The 25,974-nt window shown below is 47.5% G+C and overlaps 1 protein-coding gene across 2 annotated transcripts in view; it reads left to right on the top strand.

Moving 5' to 3' along the window:
* The first annotated feature begins 7,022 nt into the window (after nt 1–7,022).
* The window catches only part of AGRN (agrin), a 212,800-nt gene continuing 193,848 nt past the window's right edge, over nt 7,023–25,974 (top strand). For both annotated transcript variants that reach the window (XM_067567281.1, XM_067567280.1), the window contains exons 1-2: nt 7,023–7,540; nt 20,031–20,292. In XM_067567281.1, coding sequence (XP_067423382.1) covers nt 7,226–7,540; nt 20,031–20,292 — 577 coding nt within the window. In that variant the 5' untranslated portion in view covers nt 7,023–7,225. The remainder of the gene's footprint in view (nt 7,541–20,030; nt 20,293–25,974) is intronic.

Raw genomic sequence — 25,974 nt, 5'->3', positions numbered from 1 at the left:
CTGCAACCTTGGCCTCCAGCCCCTGGCTTCCAGCTCAGCCTCAGTGTCTGGCCCCCTGCTACAGCCTCGGATACTAGTGGAATAGAAAGAGTATTATAATACTTAAAATTCAAAACAACCTTGACAAATTAGAGAAATTGGTCTGAAATCTACCAGATGAAGTTCAATAAAGACAAGCGCAAAGTACTACACTTAGGAAGTGCACAGTTAAAAATGGGGAGCAATTGTCTAAGTGGTAGTCCTGCTGGAAAGGATCTGAGGGTCACAGTGGATCACAAATTGAACAGGATTCAACAATAGTGCTCAGATTTTCCTGGCTGTGATAGCTGACAGATCCCTTCATCAAATAGGTGCTGAACCAACAAGAGGGGGGGATGCCATTTTAGATTTGGTATTGGTGAGTAGTGAGGCTCTCATAGAAGAACTGGTTGTAAGGGACAACCTTGGTTCGAGCGACCATGAGCTAATTCAGTTCAAACTAAATGGCAGGATAAACAAAAATAGATCTGTGACCAGGGTCTTAGATTTCAAAAGGGCTAACTTTAAACAATTAAGGGACTTAGTTAGGGAAGTGGACTGGACTGAAGAACTCATGGATCTAAAGGCAGAGGAGGCTTGGAATTACTTCAAGTCAAAGTTGCAGAAACTATCTGAAGTCTGCATCCTAAGGAAGGGGAAAAAATTCATAGGCAAGGGTTGTAGAGCAAGATGGATGAGCAGGCATCTCAGACAGATGATTAAGAGAAAGCAGAAAGCCTACAAGGAGTGGGAGCTGGGGGGGATCAGCAAGGAAAGCTACCTCTTGGAGGTCAGAACATGTAGAGACAAAGTGAGAACTTCCAAAAGCCAAGCAGAGTTGGACATTGCAAAGGGAATGTATTGTTATTACAGAGAAGGACCGGGATATCATACAACAACATCTGGATGACCTTGTAAACTGCAGTAATAGAAATAGGATGAAATTTAATAGTGGAAAGTGCAAGGTCATGCACTTAGGGACTAATAATAAGAACTTTTACTATAAGCTGGGGACGCATCAGTTGGAAGTGACAGAGGAAGAGAAAGACCCGAGAAAGGATGACAATGAGCCGCCAATGTGATGGGGCCGTGAAAAAAGCTAATGTGGTCCTAGGATGCATGAGGCAAGGTATTTCCAATAGAGATAGGGAGGTGTTAGTGCCGTTATACAAGGCATTGGTCAGACCTCATCTGGAATACTGTGTGCAGTTCTGGTCTCCCATGTTTAAGAAAGATGAATTCAAACTGGAAAAAGTGCAGAGACGGGCTACTAGGATGTTCCAAGGAATGGAAAACCTGCCTTATGAGAGGAGACTCAAAGAGCTCGGCTTGTTTAGCCTCATCAAAAGAAGCCTGAGGGGAGATATGATTGATCTCTATATATACATCAGAGGGATAAATTCCAGTGAGGGAGAAGAGGTATTTAAATTCAGCACCAGTGTGGACACAAGAACAAATGGATATAAACTGGCCATCAGGAAGTTTAGACTTGAAATTAGATGAAGGTTTCTAACCATCAGAGGAGTGAAATTCTGGAACAGCCTTCCAAGGGGAGCATTGGGGCAAGAAACCTAGCTGGCTTCAAGATGGAGCTGGAAAAATTTATGGGACAGCCTAATTTGGCAATTGACTGATCTTAGATTACTAGCAGTAAATATGGCCAGTGGCCTGGAAGGGATGTTAGATGGGGTGAGTTCTGAGTTATTACAGAGGATTCTTTCTGGGTGTCTGGCTGGTGAGTCTTGCCCACATGCTCAGGGTTTAGCTGATCACCATATTTGGGGTTGGGAAGGAATTTTCCCCCAGGGCAGATTGGAATAGGCCCTGGGGGTTTTTCGCCTTCCTCTGTAGCATGGGGCAGGGGTCACTTGCTGCTGGATTCGCTGTACCTTGAGGTTTTTTAAATCATTATTTGAGGACTCCAATAACTCAGTCTTAGGTTCAGGGTCTATTACAGGAGTGGGTGGGTGAGGTTCTGTGGCCTGCGTTGTACAGGAGGTCAGACTAGATGATCATAATAGTCCCTTCTGACCTCCTAGTCTATGAGTCTATGTGATGCCGTTGGAAAAAGGCTAATGCTATTCTGTGGTGTGTTAACAGGCATGTCATAGGTAAGACACAGGAGGTAATTGCCCCACTCCACTCGGCACGGGTGAGCCCACAGCTGCAGGAATGTGACCACTTCTGGGCACCACACTTTAGGAAAGATGTGGACAATTGGAGAGAGTCCAGAGAAGAGCAACACAAATGAGAAAAGGTTTAGAAAACCTGACCTGTGAGGAAAGGCTAAAAAACTGAGGCATGTTTAGTCTTGAGAAAAGAAGATTGAAGGGGGACCTGATAACAGTCATCAAATATGTTAAGGACTGTTATAAAGAGGACGATGATCAATTGTTCTCCCTGTCCACTGAAAAAAGTACTAGAAGTAATGTGGTTAATCTGTAGATTAGATATTAGAAAAACTTTCTAACTATAAGGGTAGTTAAAGTCTGGAATAGACTTCTAAGAGAGGGTGTGGAATCCCCATCACTGAGGTTTTTAAGAACAGGCTGGACAAACACCTGTCAGGCATGGTGTAGGTTTAGTTGGTCCTGCCTCAGCACAGGGGGCTGGATTTGATGATCTCTTGAGACTCCTTCTAGCCCTACATTTCTATGATTCTTTGTGATATGACATCATCTATTTTTTCCCAAATAGAGACCAAAAATATTTATTGAACACTTCTGCCTTTTTTGCATGATTAGTGATAATTCTACCATTTCCATCTGATGCCATTGTTAGTGTTTTTTGTTTCTAATATACTTAAGAAACACCTTTCTATTGGCCTTAACTCTGCTGGTCATAGATTGCTCCTTGTGTCCCTTTGCTTCCCTTATCAATTTTCTACATTTCTGAGCTTCTGATTTATATTCATTACTATCAACTTCCCTTTTCTTCCATTTGTTATATATTATTTTAAAATGTTTATAACTCCCTTCACTTCCCTTATAAACCAGGTTAAAACCTGGTGTTTTAACCAGTATGACCTTCTTCCTCAATTGTGATTCAATTTTTGGACATCTAGTAAAGTGTTCGTAAACAATTCCCAATTATCATTCACATTTTCCTGATTAAATTCTTCCTCCCAGGTGATTTGCTCATGACTGTTTTCAGCGCTGTGAAATTGGCCCTTTTAAAGCAGCAAGGGTGTATATATATATCTATATATATATATCACTGGTGTGGTGTGGACTTTACTCTGTTTGCACATTATAAATGTGATCAAGTCATGATCACTTGTACATAAGTTACCGTTAATTTTTCTATGATGGGTTCCTCTTTATCAGTCAAGACAGGGTCTAATACAGAATCCCTTGTGTTGGATGCAACACTTTTTGAGTTAGGAAATTGTCATCTATTATATACAGAAATTCCAAGGATGTTTTAGCATTGGCAGCATGAAATCTCTGGCATGAGTCAGTCACACTGGAATCCCCCATGATCACACAGGCTTTTTCTTGCACATTATTGAAAGATGCCTAAAGAGCTGGTCATCCTGTTCCCTAGTGTGATTTGGCAGTCTGTAGCAGACACCAACTCATATCCCGTCCCGTTATCTGCTAGGACATTGATCCATAAGCATTCAACATAATTTTCTTCTGAGTTACCAGTGACTCGGAAACAGGTCATGCCAACTCAATCCTTTCTAAATAGGCCATAACCATTGATTTTTTTTTATTTTTTTTTTTAACATTCAAATGATGGGAATCATCCCACTGGGTTTCAGTAATACTGATTAAGTTAAATTTATGCTCAGAAATAAGCAATTCCAATTCCTCTTGTTCGTTATCCAGGCTCCTAGCAGGGGTGTAGAGGCGATTTAAAGAATTTCTTCTCTTTGTGTCCTTGATTAATTCTGTTCTCAACATAGTGATTTTGTGCTGAGTGCTCATATCTTCCCTCTTTTTTACCCTCCCCTTTTGTTATTCGTGTAGCACCTTCCTGACCGCTCTAATCAACCTTTCCTGAGCAGATTGGTCCCCTGTCCACTGAGGTGGAGGCCATCCAAACGATAAAGCCCCTTCTCTCTATAGAAGGGGGACCAATGTTCCACAAAACCAAAAACCCTACACCACTTACTTCACTAGCGGTTCACTTCCAGAATTTTCTGCCTTCTGTCTTCCTTTGTTTGTGGGACAGGAAGGATCTCACACAAAACCATTTGGTTGCAAAGTTTGGATCTGGATCTCAACGTTACGAAAATGTAAGAGCTAGGATTCTGGTTCAAGTCCAAATGGGATGAGAAAACATTTTGGGTATTGGGGCTTGAGCGTGCAAAGGGGCTGAGTGTTTTGGACCTGATCCAGCAAAGCCCTCAAGCAAGTGCTTAACTTGACGCAAAAGGAGACTTTGCTGTGAGAATCCCCTTAGCCAGTCGGAGCAAATGTGTGGCTTGTCAGAATGGAAGAGAGTTTTCTTAGACCCAACTGCTGTTGCCTCACATAGGGATGAAGTGACAAATTAGTTAATTAGGACCTCATTGTCAGGCCCTTAGTGTTTGCACGGTGCTTTGGTGATATAAACCAATCCATGGGGGGTGAATATTGTTGCTTTTTATGATGATGGAAAAAACCCAGACTGTTTACATGAAGCGTCGTAGGAGGCGCAGGATGGAACTCTGAGATTGTTGACGCCTCTCATCTCAACCTAATGGATTCCCTATCTTCAGGGGCCCTTTCACAGAGGTCACTGGAGTATCCAGCTCTGGGTTTGCACAATTGCAGGCTACAGGATGGCCAGGATTTTCAGAAGCTCTCAGCACCCACAGTTGGTCCCAGAGTTTCAAAAAAGTTGAGCACATTATGGGCCTGGCTCTTTAGAAAACCTTGCCAGAAGTCTGACAATGGAAGCTGTTCTCACATCTGGCGCGCACGTGTGTGTGTGTGTTTTTCTAGACAAGGGCCAATAGTGGAATTGTTTTATTCAATTCTTCCCCAAACGTTGATGCTTTAATAAAATGGAATCCAGATCTGCTCCTTCTGTGAGAATAACCTATTGATTTGAAGGTTTTTAACTGCTGCCCATCACCATAGTATATGAGCGCCTTCCATGTAAAAACAATGGCTGTACCAAAGGCCCAGATCCTCAATGGTATTTTGGTGCCAAACTCCCATTGGTTCCATAGGATTTCGTGGGGAGTTAGGTGCCTAAATAACTTTGAGGACTGGGCCAAAGGCCCTTGTGGCCTTCATGGAATCTCAGGCACTTGTCCCTTTACAGGGTGAAAACTCTACTTAGGATAGGCTTTGGGTTTTTAAAATTTTAATTTAATGAATTAAAAGTAATTGAAGTAATTAATTTACTTCTATTTTTAGTTTTTTAAGGTTGACTTACATTGCTGGATCTTTTGTTAAGTTTTGATTACATCCAGGGGAAAGAAAAAAAAAAAAAGAATGGAAACATATAACATTCCAGCTGCAACTAGCATAAAGAGAATTGCATGAAGCTGCCAGCAAAGAAGGGATGTCTTGTAATTTTCAAAGTGGGCTTGGAATTTCTTAACAATTCAGGCCACTGATTTTTATTGAATTCGGCATGTCAATTTCTGACAGCCTTTGTTCTCCCCATGGTACTGCCCTGGTTATGTGTCCACCCTATCTTCAATAATTCACCTCTTTGCCTTTCGGTCACTAACATGACTTGTTTAGGGCCAGCAAGTAAAATACCCTTGTAAAACACCTCTTGGGGCTGGCTAATTTATGGAGGAAAGAAACAACATCCCTCCCCTGGTGCCACTTAACTTTTCATTTTATATTTGCAATAATTGCAAAGGACAGCTGGAAAAATTGCCATCCAATCCAGGGAGAAAGCCAGGGCAGAAGGTCAGAATACTCTAAGGCTCTGCGGACCCCTGGTGGTCTGTGAGACTACTACAGGGGGTCCCCGAGAAGAAAAATAACACCCTCACCAAGGACATGTACAATTTCAAATAAAAATGGTAGCAGGTGGTGGTCGGCGAAATGTTTGGAGGTTGAAAAGGGGTCTGCACACTGATCTGCTGCTCTAGGGTAAACCCAAGTCATTCCTGTGAATAGGGCACTTTCTAGGGGTTAGAGCATCTAATCTTTGTTATGCCACTGCCTTGTTGGGCAATGCTGGACAAACCACTTGTGGTCTCATTTTCATAGGGGCCGGGGCACCTGCAGCACCTTTGAAAACCAGGCTGTGAACTGCCTCAGTTTCCCCATTTGCACCATAACAACGAGAATAATAAAGCGAATCTGTATTTGAAAGGCATTTTGAAATGTGCTGATGAAAAATAGCTCGATATAGATGCAAATACGTACTACTGTTGGTAATAAAGGCCAGATATAAATATTATTATTAGCTGAAGGGAGAGCTTGTCAGACCCTATGTCTGGCCACAGGTGAATAGCCAGAGGGTGGGTGCGGATGTGTTAATGAGTGACTCTGCCTGTGCGCGTGTTGTTAGCAAGGGTGAAGAGTCTGGGTCTTCCTTACCCTTTGGCAACACTCCTTGTGGGTGTCTTGCAGACCCAGCCTCCTCGAAGGGAGTTACTGGGAAGGGCACGGGGTGCCAGCGAGCGGCTGGGCGAGTGTGCAGCGCCCATCTTCACTTCGGCCACTGCTCACTTAGCAGCCACTGGTGAATGCAGCATGGGCAGAGGGAGACCCCAAGGGGCACAGATTGGGGGGGAGGGGAGACAGAGGCCGACTGTCACTGAAACAAGAGAGGAAAAGGACGGAAAGAAAAGCTGCCCCTTCCCCTGCGGCGCTTTGGACTTCCGAGCTCGCTGCACCTTTAAAAGTCCAGGCACGTTGGAGTCCTGATTATCCATTAACCTGCTGTGAGTGCGTTTCCTGGGGGCGGCGTCTCTCGCCAGCCCTGCAATGAGAGAAGAGCCGAACAGCCCAGCAGCGGGGCTGCGTTGCCAGCCCTCTTCTCTCTCCAGTCCCCCCCTTATCAGCAATTCAGATTGCATGCAAATCGCCAGCCTTTCTCACCCGGGCGCAGGGAGGGAGGAGGAGGAGGCTGGAGAAGAAGGAAGATTTCTCCTTGATCCCAGCTGGGGGGGGGATCCTCTTCTTGGGTGTTTTCCCCCTTCCCCTCCTTTTTTCTCCCCCCCCCTTTTCCATTTTCTCTCTTTTTCTCCTCTCCCCCCCCCCCCCCGGAGCCCAAGTAATCTCCCTGGGTGCGCCCGGGCTCCATGCAAGCCGGGCTGCTTTGTTCGCCCCGCTGCACTTCGGCTGACTTGGGGGAAGAAGGGGGGTTTGTTCGCCGCTGGATGAGCCGCTTCGCTTCCTTTTGTGCGGCGATGGGGGGAAGGCGGCGGCGGCGGCAGCGGGCGGCGGGGCTCCCCGCCTGGGCTCTGCCGCTCCTGGCCGTCTGGCTGGGGAGCTGCGGGGGAAGCTGTCCCGAGCGGGAGTTGGAGCGGCGGGAGGAGGAGGCGAACGTGGTGCTGACCGGCACGGTGGAGGAGATCATGAACATGGACCCGGTTCATCACACTTACTCCTGCAAGGTAAAGCGGCGGCGAGCGACGCCTGCCTTCGCGGGGTGTGTGTGTGTGTGTGTGTGTGTGTGGTGGGGGGCTGCGATAAACGTGCGAGGGGCCAGGGCTGTGTGTACACAGCATCTTGACACCGCAACTCTCGGGTGATCTAGATCCTCCAGTCTCCCCCCCCCCCCCCCAAAAAAAAAATCTCTCCTCCACTTGTTGCTTTCCTGCGGTCCCCTCGCCCCCCGGCTGCAGGGCCGGGGCCAGCCGTGCCCCCCCGGGGTTGAGAGACGCCCAGCCCCAGAGGCGATTCCTGCCCGGCTCGGAGGCACAACTTTGCGGGTAACTCGGGGCTTGCACGGAAAAGTTCCCTGCCGTGTAATTTCTCCTCCCTCGTGGGTTTCACTCGCTAAACTTAGCTCGACCGGGTTTGTTAATTGAAGGAACCGAGTTGTTGTTTAAAAAAACAAAAACAAAAATCGGGCCCTCCCCAAAATACGGGTTGTGTGGAAACAGCCGCGCTGGGGAACGGAGCAAGAAGAAACGGAGCAAGCCTGGGTGCATTGAACGCCTCTTGGCTGGTGCCTGTTTCCTTTCTAGCTCCCAACTTTCACCCCCGCAGTCTTGCAAGAAACGCGCTGTATGGGCCTGATTCTGGGCCCGCTCGCTTACCCCGGGGTGTAAATCTCTTTGACTGCGGTGCTACATTGGTGTAAATCGGGAAACCGAGGAGAAACTGGCCCCTTCTCTTTCCACACTCAACTTCCCCCCCCCCCCCCAAATCCTAACAAGTGCACTAAATAAACCGTGAACTCTCTCCAATTACAGTCGTCCAAAGAAAGCCATAGCAAAATCCCCCCCCCCCCCCCCCCAATTTTAGTTGGTGGAAAGTGAATCTGGAACGGGCTCTCCCAATATTTATTTTAATCTGTGCGGTAGTAAAACTTTAAATCCGAACAAGTTCCTTTTTATGCAAGAACATGTGTTTTTTATTGTAGGAATTGAGGCTTCGGTGTGTAATTATATATTTTTAGACTGCAAGGGGAAAAAATTTTTTTTTTTAAAGCTCAAACGACTACTTGCAGGGGAATCTGCTAAGGCTGCTTTTCAAAGGACCCTCCCCCAGTCTTCTTCCCTTTAATGTTCAATGTGACTCCCAACTTTCTGGTTTGGGAGGCTTAAAACTAGCCGCTGTGGGTGCTTGTGCGGATTCCCTCCCTCTAAACCCATCTCCATGTTTACTCTAAAAGCATCTTGAGTTTCTCCAGCCCAAGCTATTGTTTAACTATGAATCTGGCCTCTGGCTATGCATTTGGTAAAGCTAAGAGACAGCAGAGCACTGAAATGCCATCCGCCTGCTTGTCAGCAAACCTGCTGCAAGGTTTAACCCTTTCCAGGAAGGGCATCCTTCTGCAGTGACTCTCTACTTGTGTTTTTGTAAAGGTGGGGGCTTAAAATACAGCTACCTAGGTGGGGCCATTTCCTCCTTCCCCGTTTAAATTGACCCTCCTGTTCTGGAAAGTACTGAGGCTCCTGCTTGGAGTTAACCAGCAGGTCAGTCTCAGTGGGATCTGGTATGATGCCAACACTGGTCCCCTGGCAGGAGATGTCAGCTGGGTGTGGGAGGCTAAGAGAAGCGCTGTGAGGGATGGGGGGCATCAGGCAGAGTGTCTGATGGTCTCTGGGGCAGTGTCTTGCAATCTTCTTGGCCGGTTGTACTAGCTGAAGATCTGCACCTCGTTCATTTGTGTTGCTCTACCTGCCCCTCCAATAAGTTAAAGCATGCGCTGTACCCCTGCCTGATCAATTAGATCATAGACCCTCCCGGCTAGCGCAGGGACCTTTGTCTGTCAAGTGTCTAGCATATCATGGGCACTGCATGAAAAATTAATAAGCAATTGTAAGCAACGGGAATCCCCGGCAGGTTGGAACAAATACAATCACACCATGAGGCCCAGTGCCAAAGGCTCATAATGAAAGTAGAAGGGATGACAAGAGCCCCATTAGAGTGGGGTGGGGGAGGAAATGTTGTTCGAAGGCACCATTCCGCAGCCCCTCTGCCCCTCCAAACATACAGCCAATGGCTCTGCTCTAGGAAAGCAAAATCCAGGTTTCACTTCATCCGAGCAAGACCCTAGATTGGGGGCAAGCACTTCATTTGCCCTCATGCTTTCCTGGTATTGTCCTCTCACCCACTTGGCAGCTCTCCTGACTGAGTGTTTGCACGGACTGTTGAAGGTGTAGGCTCTAAGCACTCGACATCAATTGCAAAAAGAGACCTTGGAGTCGCCGTGGATAATTCTCAGAAAACTTCAGCTCAATGCACAGCCATGGTCAAATAGGCTAACAGAGCATTCAGAACTATTAGCAAAAGGATTTAAAAAAGACTGAAAATATCATAATGCTACACTAGAAATCCCTGGTGCACCCATACGTTGACTACTGTGTCCAGTTCTTGTTGCCCCATCTCAGAAAGGCTAGAGTGGAACTGGAAAAGGTTCAGAGAAGGGCAACAAAGATGATCAAGGGTATGGAATGGCTTCCATATGAGGAGAGATTAAGAAGATTAGGACTGTTCATTTTAGAAATGAGGTGACTGGGGCGGGGGGAAGAGGAGGGGAGATATGATAGATGTCTACAAAATCATGAATGGTGTAGAAAAAATGAATGGATAAGTGGTGTTTACCCTTTCCCACAAAACAAAAACCAGGGGTCACCCAATGAAATTCATAGGCTGCAGGTTTAATACAACAAGAGGAAATACTTTTTCACATGGCATGCAGTTAACCTGTGGAACTCATTGCCATGGGATGTGGTGATGGCCAAAAATATAATGGGGTTAAAAAAAGAAGTAGGTCCGTGAATGGAGGATAGGTTCATCAATGGCTGTTAGCCAAGATGGTCAGGGATGCAACTCCATACTTGGAGTGACCCTAAACCTCTGGTGCCTGGAAGACAGGAGGGAAAGATGGGTGGATTATCCCAACTGCCCTGGACACACCCCCTGAAGCTCTGGTACTGGCCACTGTCAGAGACGGGACACTGTGCCAGATGGACCATTGGTCTGACCTAGTATGGCCATTCTTACGAGAATGGATCTAAGCTGTGGTGATGCAGAAAGGATGGTCTGTTGGGCGTGACTTTTATTTTTAGTCATTACCTAGAAATGCATCCCTCTCTGCCTGGAAAAAGCATGTTTGTTAAGGATGAAAAGTGACAACCTGCCACTTGCATGTCACCGAGGTAATATTGGCCATGGCAATGGACAGATGAGACGTGCACTGCTTGCACATGCTCTTTTATTTTCATACTACTGGTTTATTAGTATCCTAGTACACACAGACCCCAAACAGGAACTATCTGGGCTGCTAAGATGTGTTTTCAGCCTCAAAGACCTTACATATCCACCCCCAAAACCTTGATCTTGCATCTGCAACAGAAATGTCTAACCCAAATAAGATGGACAATACTACCAACTATCATGGCTTTATCGTGATATTGAGTATTTTTCTTTAAAAAAATCCCAACTGCTAAAATCAAGTGACTATGTAAGACTTTAATGTTTTTAGGTAAGTTTTTGGCCCTCATAGTTGCGGAGGAAAAGCTTGAAAAAGGGCTTAAAAGCCAGAAGGCAAATGAAAAAGAACCCCAAGTATAGCTCTTAAAATAAAATCTCGTTTGTTTGGCATGACTCATGATTTTTAAATGTTTAGGCTTGGCAGTGCTGCTATTACCATTGGCCTGCTTTTTATTTTAATCTTTATTTAAAATACTTTCAAATAAATGAAACCTATATTTGGTTTTTGCTAAAATGCAGTCACTTCTACATGTGTCTTTCAGAAATGCTCTTTTCTGAAACTGTCTAAATGCAACTGGCCAAATTTTGCACTTGGCAACAGCCATGCACATTGACTTGCATTGGTAAAAGCAAGGGCGAAAAAACTCCAAGGCGCAGAAGTGATTTTGCTGGCTAAGTTAGCAAGAAAATGTCTCCTGTTTCCTTACTACCGGATCGCTAGTCAGTGTTCCTTAAAACCTAGCATTACCTCTGAAATCCCACATCTGTTTCATAGCAGCTTTTTCTTATTGAAACCAGAAACATAGGGCCAAGTTTGTGGCATGAGTTAACATTCACTCTTTTGGGCGTATATTTAAGGTATCAGTGCTGGGTGGTCTCTAAAGAGCAGGCTCCCGAATATCTGGAGAAGATTCTCCTGTTTGCTGCTTTATCCCTGGTTAAACTCTAACCATCAAAGTTGAAGCCTTTGATATACCGAGATAAGCCCGTTAGGACTGATAGAGGAAATTAAAGTTAGCGTTAGATAAACATCCTCAAATCGCTGCTGGCCATTCATTTGCCTTTCGAGCAGATTAACAATCAAGAAGGGCCAGACAGACAAACTGTTGCATTAACACTGAGACCTGCTAATCTTTCCTTCTTTGAGAGGGAGGTATTTCAGGCACAGTAACTTAGCTCTGTTTCCTTTATACTTTGCTCCTGAGCATGGCCTGGGATCATGATGGTGTTTTAGGAGATTCCTACTGACATCAGTGCTTCACCAGTGGATGAGCCATTCAACAAACATAGCGGGAATCCAGCCCTCTAAGGCGCTTTGGGAAGTGTATGGGCCCTGTTACCTCCAAGTAATGTATGCTACTGTTAGGAGGATGCCTTTGGAGACCTGGACTTGGATGAGGAATGTGTCTGAGTGAGGTTAGGCCTAGTGTTTTTGTGAACTGAGCCCTGGTCTACCTTGCAAACTTACGTGGGTATAACCACGTGGCTCAGAGGTTTGGAAAACCCACAGCCCTGAGTGACACAGTTACCTTGACCCTACTTCCTGGTATAGACCAGCGCTAGGTCGACATACTGCCTCTCGGAGAGGTGGATTAACCACGCGGATGGAAGAAACTCTCCTGTTGGCAGAAGCAGTGTCTTCACTAGGCGCTCCAGTGGTCCCAGCTGCAGTGCTGTAAGTGTAGACAAGCCCTCAGTTTGGCAGGACTGGGGGGCCTCTGCTCTGGAGAGTGCTAGCTGTGGGAAAAAGAGTGGTGCCACGGTTCAGGATGAGGGACATCTGCGAAGCTGTGCATGTGGAATCTTGCACCAAGTCTGGCCAGAGCTGACATTATTACCCTGAGCTGTCAGCCCTTCATTTTCAAGGTCTGCTGAGATCCGGCCTCTCAAGCCATTGCCCACCTCCAGAGCGTGAGATTGAAAAGCTTCATTCCCAGGAAGCTGCTTAGTCTCTTCAGAAACTTCAACCCACTCCAGAATCTTGCAGCTCCAGGCATCTGCCTGGGTGGAAGTCTCTCTAGTTTTGCTTGAGATCGAGTCGCTCCCGCTGCCTGCGGAGCTGGTTCCGGTTTCCAGTCGCAGGAAGGATTTCCTTGTCTTTTGGGAGATGCCTTTCCATCTGTAAGTTCGCATTTCACTTTTAAATACATTCTTGTAAAGAGTTTCTGAAATAAAAGCACTTCTTGCACTGACCCTTTTCCCCTTCCACCCCTAGGAACCCCGGTAAACATGCTCTTGGGCCCAATATGATACATGTTCATTGGCCAAAGAGAGAGGTGATTTTTCTGTGAGGGAGGACACCTCTTAACTATTCTTGTAGGCAATTAGCTCTGACCTAACTTTTTCCTTCCCTCATTGCAGGGCATTTTTTTCAGTGTAGCCAATGAGTCACCAGAGAAGAAGCTTTAATTGTGTCTGATGATGAATGGGATGCCCTTCAGGTAATCACCATCTGTGGGGCCTCTTGCATCCCATGCATTAAGAATGATGAGTGGAAAGAAATGAATGAGGAGTGGAAAGAAAGTCCCTAGCTTCTGTTACGTTGCTCAGTGCAGCAGTGTGAACTTCATGGCCTCCCTATACGAAGTCTGAATATATATTCACCCCGATGAGGCGAAAGTGCTGGCAGGTTCAGATGAGGGGCACAGTTGCTTTTTATGGCCCTGATGGTGAAAACGTCTGTTCCCCATTCAACACAAGCAGTGGGTGGGTTTTTTTTTTTTTTTTTTTTTTTTTTTGCATTAGTGACTTGTTATTTAGTCTAGCTGAGACTCTTCTGGGGATTGTATGTGGGTGGGTGGGTGGGGGTGGCTAGATGGGATGGGAATCTTGCCCGGGGGGTTCTGCCAAAGCAGATTGTTCTTGCTGGATGAGAAAGGGGTGAGGCTGGTGTTGCTTAGGAAAGTGCCTTAACTTGATTGCGTGGATAAGTGTAACTACAGGCAGTTCTGCCACCGCAGTGCCAGTGCAGAAGGCTGGCAGGGAGTTGGGAGGCTCCCCATTGCCGTTTACAGAGTTCAGACCGGCACTGCTCTGATGCAAGCAGGGAACTGCATTCCTTAACTCTCTACATCCTGGCTCGCACCTGAGCTGGTGTGTCCCAGGCATGTCAAAACTGCCGCCTGGTTCTCTCTCTCACCTGGGAGCACTTGTGTGTAGTGGGGCAGATGTCTCTCCTGGTGTGAACACAGGTATACCTGTAAGATTAGAAGAGAGGAAAGCTGCCTCTTAGTTACCCCTGCTCGCCATATGAAGCTGCTCTGCATACTGGCTGATTGCCATCTTGCACTCAAGAAAGGGCTTGCACCACCAGGGCTAGGTACAGCTGAGCAGTTGGACTTTGAAGTAGGCTGCTGCTCAGACTGAATCAGGCAGAGAAAATTGCTTCTGAAGCACTTTGCTTTGCCTGCCTACCTTTTTCCCTCTGCCCCTGACGATTGCAAAGTGTGATTTCAGCTTCAGGTGGGGCTACCTGGGAACGAGGAATGACTTCCTGATCCGGTGTAACTTTGCTCTTAGTTTATTGTAGCATAAATTAACATTGACGCAAGTGGTCTTACATTCCCCTAAAGCCAGGAGACCTGGAAATGGGAGGGAGAGCGTGTGACCGGAGCAGGGCGTGTGGAAAAGCTAAACTTGAGCTCTTCCATCTCTATTCTAGAATCTACTCACCACACACGAGTCCCCTTGTGCACTCGTGAGACACGGGTTGTCCCAAAGGGTGTCAATTGCAATAGTATCTACACATGACGTACAGACTGATGCTAGGCAGATGGGAACATAGGAATTGCCTGGGGCATGTTCTGCAGTGCAGGGACGGCTTTGTCTCTGGCCTCCTTGAAAGATGCACCCTGGGTATCCCCATTTCCTTGTTCCCAATGAGTGCGGTTGCCTGGGTGAGTCCTGGCTGGAGAGGCAGTATTTGAATCTGGATCTCGATCACTGAGGCCGTTAACAAGGACTTCAGTATCCCTGACCTCTGAACATTCAAAAATCATGAATCTGGCCCTGCGAGAGCATGAGGTCGGCTTGAAAATCATGAGCTTAAAAACACCCCCCACAACCTTGCATCTTTTTTTCTTTGTTTTTTGCTATTTGAGCCTTCAGGGCCACACTTTCAAGCTTTTATCTGCAACTGCAAGGGCTAGAAATATTTTTCCCCTTTATTTAAAGCTGAGTTTCTGGTGTAATCCCACGACTCCAGGCAGTGGTGCTTCGAGAACGGCTCCTGATGATGACATATTGAATTGGCAGCACTGGGAAATTGGGCCTGGAAGTGACCAGGGAGCTTGCAGAAGGCACTGGGATGATGTGCGTTTGGTGGTAGTCCTGCCCCATAGGCAACTGCTGTGCTTCGTGTGAGCTGGACGTTTGGCCCTGACATGCTGCTCCAGGCAGGGCAGTCAGCATCCAGTCCAGAGGTTGGACTGTGGTTGCTAAGTCCTCATCTAGAGCTGGTGGTTGGTGCTCTGTTACAATCTGTGTATCCAGGCGCAGAGATGAACCCAGCATAGGGTGACTAGACAGCTTGATATTATCGAGACCGTCCCGATATTAAGGACTTTGTCTTATATAGGACCCTATTACCCACCTCCCCTGTCCTGATTTTTCACACTTGCTATCTGGTCACCTAACCCAACAGTGCCCCCAGGGTCTGAACTGCTCTGACACTTGAGTGGCAGCTGCTTTCTCTGAAGGGGGCAGTCAGGATCCTCGCTAACACTTTAGTGTTTCACTCTCCCCATCAGCAATGCTTTTCTCTTGTTCCCACAGGGGGAGTGGGAAGCTTTGCCCCAGCAAGGTGTTTCCAATCCCGTCAGGCTTCCTTGAAACTGGGTCGGGGGGACTGGCTAATGCGGCTCCTGAGTCCCTTTGCTGACCATGCCACTGGCTCACTTTGTAACCTTGAGAAGAGTGCCACACAGCGCCTCAGTTTCCCCATCTGTAAAATGGGGATGGCACTTGCCTACTTCTAAAGCACATGGAGATTTTGGGTGAAAAGTGCTCTAATGGGGGGAGCCTTTTCTTTTGACATCTCTGTGGAGGGATTTTAACCATGCAAATCTCCTTTATTTACATGAACAATGTGGCCTAGCCACTGTCTCATTTCTGAAGGTGGCTTCCAGAGCCTCTTGGCTGCAGACTCCCTCCCCCTCACCCCTCTGCTGCTGCAACATTTAATATTGCATGCTCTGAAGTTCACTTGGGGAGTTGTGACAGCCATGGAAAGCAGGTGACTGACCTCTCGGCGGCTGGCCTAGCAGAAAGAACACCGCAAGGCGTGGAGAGCAGGGAGAAAAGCGAGGGCTTACTGTGCTCAGAGGGAATCTGGAGCAGTTTGGGAAGAGGGTACCTAGGGTCTCAGGTTATGATGAGCTACAATATAGATGCTTGCTAGCATGCTGCTCTCTTCCCGAGTCAGAAATTTCGAGCCGCTCTCTTGATGAACTCTTATTGCATAGCCACGGCTGACAGCTCCTTTTGGAGTAAATTACAGTAGCAAGGGGATCTTTTAACTCCTCTGCAACGGACAGGGAACTTGCCTGTCTCTTTTCCCATGGTGCACAGTAAATTATTCCCATTATACTGGCCTCTTCCCTCTGTTCCGTGTGTTTCTTTAGAAGTAGTTTCTAAATGGAGAGCATATGGCACTGGGGATGCACTTAGCTTCCAGCTTGTTTTGATTTGCTTGCAGATCTACTTTGCTTGGATGGTTTTTTTCTCCTTTTTTGGGTGGGAGAGGGGTGAGTTGAGGTGGAGAATTTGCTGGCTGCTGGGTTATCTCTGCAGTAGAAAATCCTGTGAAATTCTGTCTTACAGCAGGAGAAATAAACCCTTGTCTTGTGGCCAGACACTTTATTTGCCTTACTGAAGTTAGATGACTGAGGGGAACTTGGCTTTACTGCCAAATTGTCCAAACATTTTAGCAAACAAAGTCTGCTTAAAGCAAAGGCTTCCTGTAACAATTTGTAAGAACTCGGGCTGCCCAAACAGCTGCCTCTTGTAACTTTAAACAGAACACTGTCTTCCTTCCCCTTGTCTCTCTCGCCCCTGCCTGCTCTGCTGTTGCCTTGTCAGCCTGAGAAGATTCACTTCTCCACTCCAACTCTCTTGTGCCCATCCTCTCAAGGCTTCTGCGTCAGTCATAGCCATCATCATAACGGATGGGGAATGCTTTCTCTATCTGGTCAAGGCTGCTGTCTCACTGGCTTTAACACACACACACCCCACACACACCAGACTGAAAAGCTAATGCCAAATACCAGGCTGTGCAATGTATGAAATCTCCCAGGGAAACATTTCAGCAATAGCCTACCACCTAAATGACATACCACAGTGAACTAGGAAGGGGGATTCCCTGTGACAGCGTTCACTTGAAAACTCCCCCTTGGGAAGTCAATTATGGCATGGGACAGTTACTCCTGCACCCTCTCATTAACTTGGTGGCCTATGTTTGCAGCAGACCAGCCGACTTCCCCAGCATGCGCAGCCAATGTACACGGAGCGGCCAGGGACAGACAACTATGGCTCTGGTTTCCCTGAGAGCATCCAATCAAGTATAGCACCCTCTGCTGCGAACCATAATTCCCTTATTAGTCATGGGCATAACCAGCGCAGATGTGACTGACACTCTTGTCTGTCGCTCTGCCAGCTTCATCTGCTTGCTCACACTGACCCTTGCTGGAGTGAAGCACCCGCTCTCAAAGCCAGCCGTTGGAAAGCAGAAAGACGTACCCGGAAATAACGGTTCAAGCGATATTGGATGGAACCAAGTCTTAAAGTTTTCAGATACCTTAACCATGCCCTGATGCAATACCTAGTAAATCACTGAGGCTGGCTCTGTAGAAGCCATCTGCAGCAGAAGCAGGGCATGGCATAGGGTTTTTGCCACCATTGCAAATGAAACTCCTAAGTAGCCTTTGTGGTGCTACAATATAACGCCACTATCCAACAGACAAGAAATGCCCAAGCAACAGAGGAATGGATGTTCCCTACTACATCAGTTTCCATGTCCTTTCCAAGGCGATTTCTGAGCAGCGCTAGGTATGCCCAGGGCCTAACCAGGGGTTCTCATCCTTCCCCCTCCCCCCCCGAGACCCTCTCTGAAAATATTTCAGGCTGTGATGACCCCCCCAAAAAAGTGATGACCTCCCCCCATGTCATGTCACCCTTACTTTTGCACTGCTGCTGGTGGTGATGCTGCCTTCAGAGCACCCAGCCAGCAGCTGCTGCTCTCCAGCCCCGCAGGTCTGAAGGGCTCTGGCTGTCAGTCATGCATGGGCTGACAATCACAGCCATGGCACATGCAGGGGCTGACAGCTCATGACCCCCGCCCCTCCTCCCAAAATAACCTTGTGACCCCTTGAGGGGTCCCAACCCCCAGTTTGAGAACCCCTAGCCTAAGGGAAAGAGACTGGGAATGTATCTTGTATCAATCACTTCAATAGATCTAAGATCTCTAACGCTGACACTTTTTCTGGCAAGTTTCAGCCTTGGGTGAATTCTTACGCCACTGATGCATCTTGCTGTGACTATAAGGGCAATTGCATGTGAGTAGACCTAGACCACTGTAGTGCAGCGGAGAGTAGGAGGTGACGTTTCCTTGTTGCTGCCAACATTCATTGCACCAACCGGTCTATTGCACCAACCAGCCCGGCAGACAAGCCAGGCGTCACCCTCGAGGAGCCTGCAACCTAAATGGGAAGGATAACTGCAAATGTCTTTGTCATGGTTGGCGTGCTAGCTGCACATCTGTCCCCTTCCTGGCCTGGGTGCTGCTCCCCAGGTGTCAGTCCCCGCCTGTACCCTCCTGCAGTGGAATTCCCTGATTCTCCCACTCTTGCCCTGGACGACAGCCCCTTGTGAACCAGCTGCATGTACCTTGCAGGTTCAGCTGGGTTCAGAGGCTTGCAGGTCTTCTCTCTGGGAGGCTGTGCTGTGCAATAAGCAGCCAGCTGCCTTGCACCACAGTGTTTGTTTTCAGACAGTCGGAGCAAAGCATTTAGAGGGAAGATTTAAAAAGTACAGCCAAGGACTCATTCACAGTCTCATACCTAGAGTCCTTCCCCACCGATGGTACACAAGGCAGGCTTAACTCCTTCAGACACCTCTCTGTCTGTTGTCCCTGCCCCCCTACCTGAACAGCAACCCACCCTTTGAGAGAGCGTCCCTTTTTCAACTGCTGTAGTCTTTTTGATCTTCTGGTTCCCAGGGCTGCTCCTGTCCTGGTTTTGTCTCTTATCAGCTTCAAGTGTTTGCTGAGAAGTGGCTTATCTTGAGTCCTCATTCTTCCCTTCCTACTGGTTTTCTCTCCCCTTCCCTCTGCCCCCAGCTTCCTATAAAACAAAACCAATGTCTTGATACAGTAAACACCCCACTCGCCTGGTCAGCCGGCAGTATTCATAACCTGCTACAGAGCCAGAGCCGCTCCACTTCACGCACAGGCCTTTTCCTGGTGTTTGCACTAGGGGTGGGGAAGGGAAGTTATCCCTCAGCCTTGCTGATGAGAACCTTTATCCCCCCCCTCCCTCCAGGTATGTTACTTAGTGAACAGTGCATGACCACTGGGATGCGGGGCCTTTGGGGAGGACAGGACAGTGGGATCCAGTGAAGGGCAGCTGTTCCTGCTGAATCCTGATATTGCTTTGTAGCAATAAACTACTGCAGTAGCAGTGGGCTGGAGATGCAGGAAGAGGTGTGTGCGACTTAGCGATCTCCCACCGGGTCAGGAGCGGGTAGCAATGACAGACTCGAGGATCAAATCCCAAATACAGGGTCTGATCCTGTAATGGGTTGGTCACACCTGCACCTGACACACACTGTGTGTGTCTGTCTGTCTTGCACTCTTGGCAACACTTCTGTGGCTTGCCATGCCAAGAGAGATGGAAAATTGACTTCAAGCCAAAGGGGATTGACAAACTGGGGAGTGTGTGTGTGTGTGAGATGAATTCAGTTTGGGCAGAGAGAAGACAATGCCCATCCATAGTGATCAATCCTCACTCACACGTTACCGCTGTTGGTGGGTTAGCTCATGAAATTAACTCCCCCTGAGGTTTTCATAAGCCCTGCTTACTCCTCTGAACTGGAGCTTTCTTGGTGGCTTGATGGAAATTAACTAGCCCTTGGCTGCGAAGTGGAAGGGGTGATGGGCTCTGACAAGGGCTGCGTAAGGTTCTCACACTGGGACCTCTTGTGCTTTCTCTCCCTTTGCTCAAGGTGAGAGTCTGGCGGTACCTAAAAGGCAAAGACATCGTGATGCATGAAATCCTCTTGGATGGTGGGAACAAAGTGGTAATCAGCGGCTTTGGGGACCCCTTAATTTGCGACAACCAGGTCTCGACGGGGGACACCCGCATTTTCTTCGTCAACCCCGCCCCCCACTATCTGTGGCCTGAACACAAGAATGAGTTGATGCTGAACTCCAGCCTGATGCGGATTACCTTGCGCAACCTGGAGGAGGTGGAGCACTGCGTGGAAGGTGAGGCTGGTCCCTTGCATATTCTTTTCTCTCTATATCTCCCTCCTTCCTCCCTCCCAACCCCTCTGGGGAGAGATGCCCTCTATAAAACTCCCTGGCTTCCAGCTGGGACTCAGAGTTGCACAGGAAGAGGAGTTGTTATGGCGGGGGGTTCCTTGGTTGGTGTGTGGGGGTTTTTCTCCCCCCCGCCTCCCTTTAAAATAAATCTTAGTATTTTTTTTAAACCCCTCCAAACTGGGTCTTGCTGCTGTATTCTGCCACAATCAGTCAAGTCCTGGCTCTGTGGCCACTTCTTATTCTGAGCCATGGGCATGGTAAGTCTGGACTGGTGCCACTCCTGGCTCTACTAGTCAAATGAGCTGGATCGGCACACGTTGTCCTGGATAGCCCTGTGGCAGCGGTGATGTTATTGGTGTGAACTGATGCCGGCTCATCAGGTAGCTGTGTGTGGATGGCTAATGACAAGAAGTGCAACCCTGTTCTGGGAGGTAGCGTTTACAATCAATATAGAGCCAAGCAGCATCCTTTTAACTCTATGCTGCAAACTTCAGCCAACGCAAGTGATGTTGTCGCACAATGGCTCCAGTTCAGACTTTCTCAGTTCACTTCAGTCGTCCCTGCAAACTCAGGCAGGGATCTGAGACGTGGGCTGCCTTCTTTCTGGCTCATGGAACAAAGCTTCCATGCCTGGGTACAAAGGGCAGAACAAGTTGGTGAACAAGCTTGATGAATGAGCCATGATTTGAATTAATCATAGTCTCCCATAGCTGTTGTGGCCGACCAGTGTTAGCAATTGGAAGTGCTGATCTGAGCAAAGAACAGGTCTAATAGAGTGGACGTTAGGGAAAGCTTCCTAACTTGTCAGGGTGGCTCAGTGCTGGAGAAGATTACTGAGAGAGTTGTGGAATCGCTGTCATTGGTGGTTTGTAAGACAGGTTAGACAAACACTGTTGGGGTGGTGTTGATGATAATTGGTTCTGTCGCAGTGCAGAGGACTGGACTCACGACCTACTGAGGTCCCTTCCAGCCCTACACGTCTAGGATTCTAAATATCTGTGGAGGGGCCGGGTGGGGGTTGGATTTCTCAAGGTAAGGTGTAAGCCATTCAGCATCACCTGGCGCAGAACCACGCTTTAAAGGCAGCAGAAATCTCTCACTGGGCAGGGGGAAGAGAGTCTTTCTCCAGTCCTCCAGTACGTGCACGCTCTACTACCTTGCCCCCTGCCTCACCTTCAGAAGAGGCTTCAATGCTATTCCTATACCTGGTCCTTCTACTACATCACAGAGGCCAAGTGTACTGGGACTTGGAGCAAGATATCAGAGCTCCTGCATGGTCCTGGCTAGGTGACCACCTGATTTCTTTAACTTGACCCATCAGCGCTATCGTGCTCTGCTGCGGTGGGAGGCTCAGAAATAAGCGTACATCGGGGGAGAGCCCTGACCAAATAGCTGTTAGACAGCAAGTGTCTCACTGTCCAGGGGAGAGCGAAAGTAGCTCCGGCAGTCAGTCTAGATGTCCGTTGCCATGGTTGTGGACAGCACTGTGACCTGTAGTATCACTGCAAGGAAGGTTTCCTGTAACTAGTGCATGTGTGTTTTTAATGGGAACTTGATTATCCAGATGTGCAATGAAGTCCCTCTACAGAGACCAGTACTTTCTCCTTCCCGCTTCTACCTGTTCCCGTTATTCAACCATGTTGAAAAAGCACTCCTAAAATCCCCTTTGCTGGTATCCCTAATGTTCAAGGCAAGAATTCACAGTTCCTGGGAAGTACATTGACCCAAAGCCTCTCAGCTGGGGTCTGAATATTGCATGTGCTGCCCTAAAAGCAGATGAACAAACAAGGAAAAGAATGCAGGAATTCTGCAAGAACCAACAGATAAACACGCAGATCAGCTCCTTCTTCCTTTCTGGTGGTACAGAGGAAAGGGCATAACCCCTTCCTGCAGCTGTGAATGCTTGCGGAGGAGTAAGTGACTGAGTATATGGGAATGGCAGAGAAGGTTAGGGGAACAGAGTGGTTCCCAAAGAGAAGGTTGTTATGCAAGAGGCTTTTGTAGGAGGGAAGGAACATGGAGAAGAGGGTGGTCGGGCACTTCCAGTAGTGAGTGTGTACTATGCGCTGCATTTCCTACAGTGTATATCCTCCCTGCTCAAAATTACTACAGAGAATTCTTTCCCCAGGTGTCTGGCTGATGAGTCTTGCCCACGTGCTGAGGGTTTAGCTGATCGCCATATTTGGGGTCGGGAAGGAATTTCCCCCCAGGGCAGATTGGCAGAGGCCCTGGAGGTTTTTCGCCTTCCTCTGCAGCATGGGGCATGGCTCACTTGCTAATGGATTTTCTGTACCTTGAAGTCTTTGGACCATGATTTGAGGACTTCAATCACTCAGTCACAGGTCAGGGGTCTATCACAGGAATGGGTGAGTGAGGTTCTGTGGCCTGCGTTGTGCAGGAGGTCAGACTAGATGATTATAATAGTCTCTTCTCACCTTAAAGTCTGTGAAATCTATGAAATTGCCCTGCTCCTCAGTGCTTTTAGAATGGGGACTGATTAGCTACTTGGGACAGTCTTTCTCTTCCCCCTTTCCAGTCCTGCTTTGCTTAGCCTTTTTGACCCAGATTTTAAAGGTATTTTAAAGGTGTTGCTTGTTTCAATTTTGCAACATGTAGCTGACTTAGGAGCCTAAAGTATCATTTCCAAAAGTGCCTTTAGGCAAAGAAGTTACTTTTGAAAATGAGACATGGGCTCTGAAATCAGTGAGGCATTGCGAAGCCTGTATCGCCCTTAAAGATCTGGGCCTTAATCTCTCCTGTCCCACTCAAGATGACAAAGACGACATTTAGAGGAAGAGTATTTGATCTTTTAGAAAATGAATGTCCTGTATGGACCATCTGCTTTGTCCTTGACCCACCAACTAATGTACTGACTCCTCAATGTACTGCAACACTCTCGATTCTGAATTGTCGCTGGATGATACGGCCATCAATGGCATTAGGCAAGATGCATTAGGTGATTTGCCCACAGCCAAACCTAAACTGTGCTTCAGCACAGCCTTTAAACTTTTATTCCTGCTTGTGCAAAGTCTGACCTCCACGAATAGCTCTTTGGCTTAAAAACTCCCCTGAACTCTTGGTGTTGTGTGTCTGCCTTGGTCTCCGTCTAGACCATCTTGACTTCTGGAGTCTGTTGCCACAACTGCACGTGAGGTCTTTTGTCTGCACTCCAGCCATGCCCACTCACTCTCCTTTTTTCTCTAGTACAAATCTAACTCCTTGATGGGGAAACAGTGGAAATCCTTTATTCTTCCTCTCCCGGCTTGTATCTTCCCCCACCTCCTCAGCATCCTTAGTGTAATGCTGTGACCCTGCCAACCTCTTGCACCTATGATGGTCTTTCGCTGTGGGTAGACCTCAGCGTTATGTTTCCTGTCCTTATTGTGGCCAGTCACTGAGCTGGTCTTGGAGAGGTAGAGGATGGGAGAGGGATTCTTGTGCAATCAGAAGGGGTATGTTTTAGCCCAGTACTGCATTTTATATCGGGGTAGACTTGGTGGTGGTGGTGATAAAACTGTTGTTTCCAGCATAATGCTGCCCTGCAGTCTGCCTGGAAGTGTAGATTTTTACATCCAGCGGTAGGTGGTGGATGCTTGCATGCTCGACATGTGCCAGGCAGTGCACGTAGACACCTTATCTAGATGTGCTGCACCATTTAGGGATTCTGACATCTGCTTTTAACCAACAACCACCAATAAATGCATACAATATACATTGCTCAATAGAGTACATACAAAAAGAAGATCAAAAGTCAGGGTTTTACAGCGCTGCCTACATAAAACTCAAAAATTGCTAAAAATATAAACCCTGAAAAATAACAGCCACACCAGCGATACTGAACAGGAATATAGGAAAACACTCTTACTGCATTAGGGGGTTAAAGGCGCACTACAGGCTGACCCTACCTAAGCTCACTGACTAGGGTTGGCCCTGCTTTGAGCAGGGGTTGGACTAGATGACCTCCTGCAGTCCCTTCCAACTCTCATCTTCTTTGATTCTTTTGCATGTAGTGTCACGCTGCAGAATATACTTTCTTTAGGCCATGTAGCGGCCAACTCCGTCTTGGACTACAGTTTTCTATGAAGTTAACTGATAAACAGCTTGTTTCCTTTAAATAATTGAGTCTCTTCCTGATGGCTGATGGGAGTTATTGGCGTGTGGAGATGTGGTCGTGGCTAACTGCTTTGGGGAACTGGGATGGTGGGGTGGGCTGGGGAGAACAGGCACAAAGATGGGACTGGAAAGCAAGCAAGGGAGAGTGTTTCCATACAGGGCAGGGCTGAGTTAGAGTGTGAAATGGCCTGGTTTCAGAGTCTGGTGCTGGGAAAGAACAAAAACCAGGGGACCTGCAGCACTTATGTTTCAGCCAGAGGTCAAACATCTGGATAGACCAAGCATGTTCATGATAGTGCAGTCAGTTATCTTTGCATTCAGCAGACTCAACGGCAGTTTGAGGTACACCACTCCACACATCCTTTGTCTTGGGAAAAGGAAATCCAGCAATCTTCCTTCCTCTGGCTGATTTGCTTTTCTTCTGTCATTGTCTGAAAGTCCGGCCACGGCTGGAATGCTCTATATGGTTTACAGTCACTAGCTTCTTGTGGCCTGGGACAAACTGGTTTGGACAAAACCATGGCTTTTGCCCGAAACTCGACCTGAATCAAAAGTCTCTCTTGGAGCCTGCAAAATGTTCTGTTTGAGTTGTACCTCGTAGCTGCCTGGCTTGGGTTGGGAATGCTGGGACAGGAACTTTTGAGTCCATACAAAACTGATCTTGAGAATTAGCTCTCACATTTTAATCCCATCTGCCACAGATATAAGAGAGTCGGGGGACTCAGATGTAGCATAGATGGGCTCTCCTCCCATGATGTCCCCATAAAGGGGTTAAATCTAGAGGAGGCTAGAGGGCGACAACTTTGTTTCACGGCTACTTTCAAAGTTTCTAAATTTGGTTTTGTTCTGCCCGGGAATGACACCAAAAGGTTCCAGCCCTATTTGTGGAACAGAATTGTGTCAAAACATCACTTTTCAGATCAAAACCCAGAGCTTTTTGACCCATTTCTCTCATCCATCTGTGCCGAGAACCCAGGGCCTCAAAACCCTGCCTGACAAAAATTTCCTCTGAACCCATGAGACTTCAGCTTGAAACTTCATCTCGTCACAAACGTTCTGTCTGGTTCCTGTTAAACCACTGGGCTCCCCAGGTGAGAGTTTCAGGAAAGCGTTCGGAAACTTGGGTGCCCGGCTGAATCTTTGTAGAGGCTCTTTCTGAGTATTGGCCTCAGGGTTTGGCCCTCTGAGTTGAAAGCTGTGATTCGCCTCCCTTTGGGGTGAGAGGCCTTGACAAATGGGGTGACTTTGTCAGTGCAGATGCGAGGACATTTGCTGGTGTTGTCAGTCTCTAAACAGCGTATATGGAAGTCAGGGCTTACTGGTTATTACTGCTTATTGCTGTGCATCAACTTCTGGCTGGATGTGGGTGGTTTTTCTTTTACTCCTCGAGCCATCTGGGTGAACTCTCCTGGGGGGATGCTTATCTGATAAGCCTGTGGCTTCACCGTATCAATTTCTTTGATCTCTATTAGCTGAACTGGGATGAGCAGGTAGAAGTAGGAATCATTGCTG

Source organism: Emydura macquarii, unplaced genomic scaffold, assembly GCF_026122565.2.
Source record: "Emydura macquarii macquarii isolate MOO-44397 ecotype Brisbane River unplaced genomic scaffold, CSIRO-AGI_Emac_v2 contig_2768, whole genome shotgun sequence".
Taxonomy (NCBI): domain Eukaryota; kingdom Metazoa; phylum Chordata; order Testudines; family Chelidae; genus Emydura; species Emydura macquarii.
The sequence above is the reverse complement of the archived record's forward strand: the minus strand, read 5'-3'. Positions and strand labels throughout refer to the sequence as shown.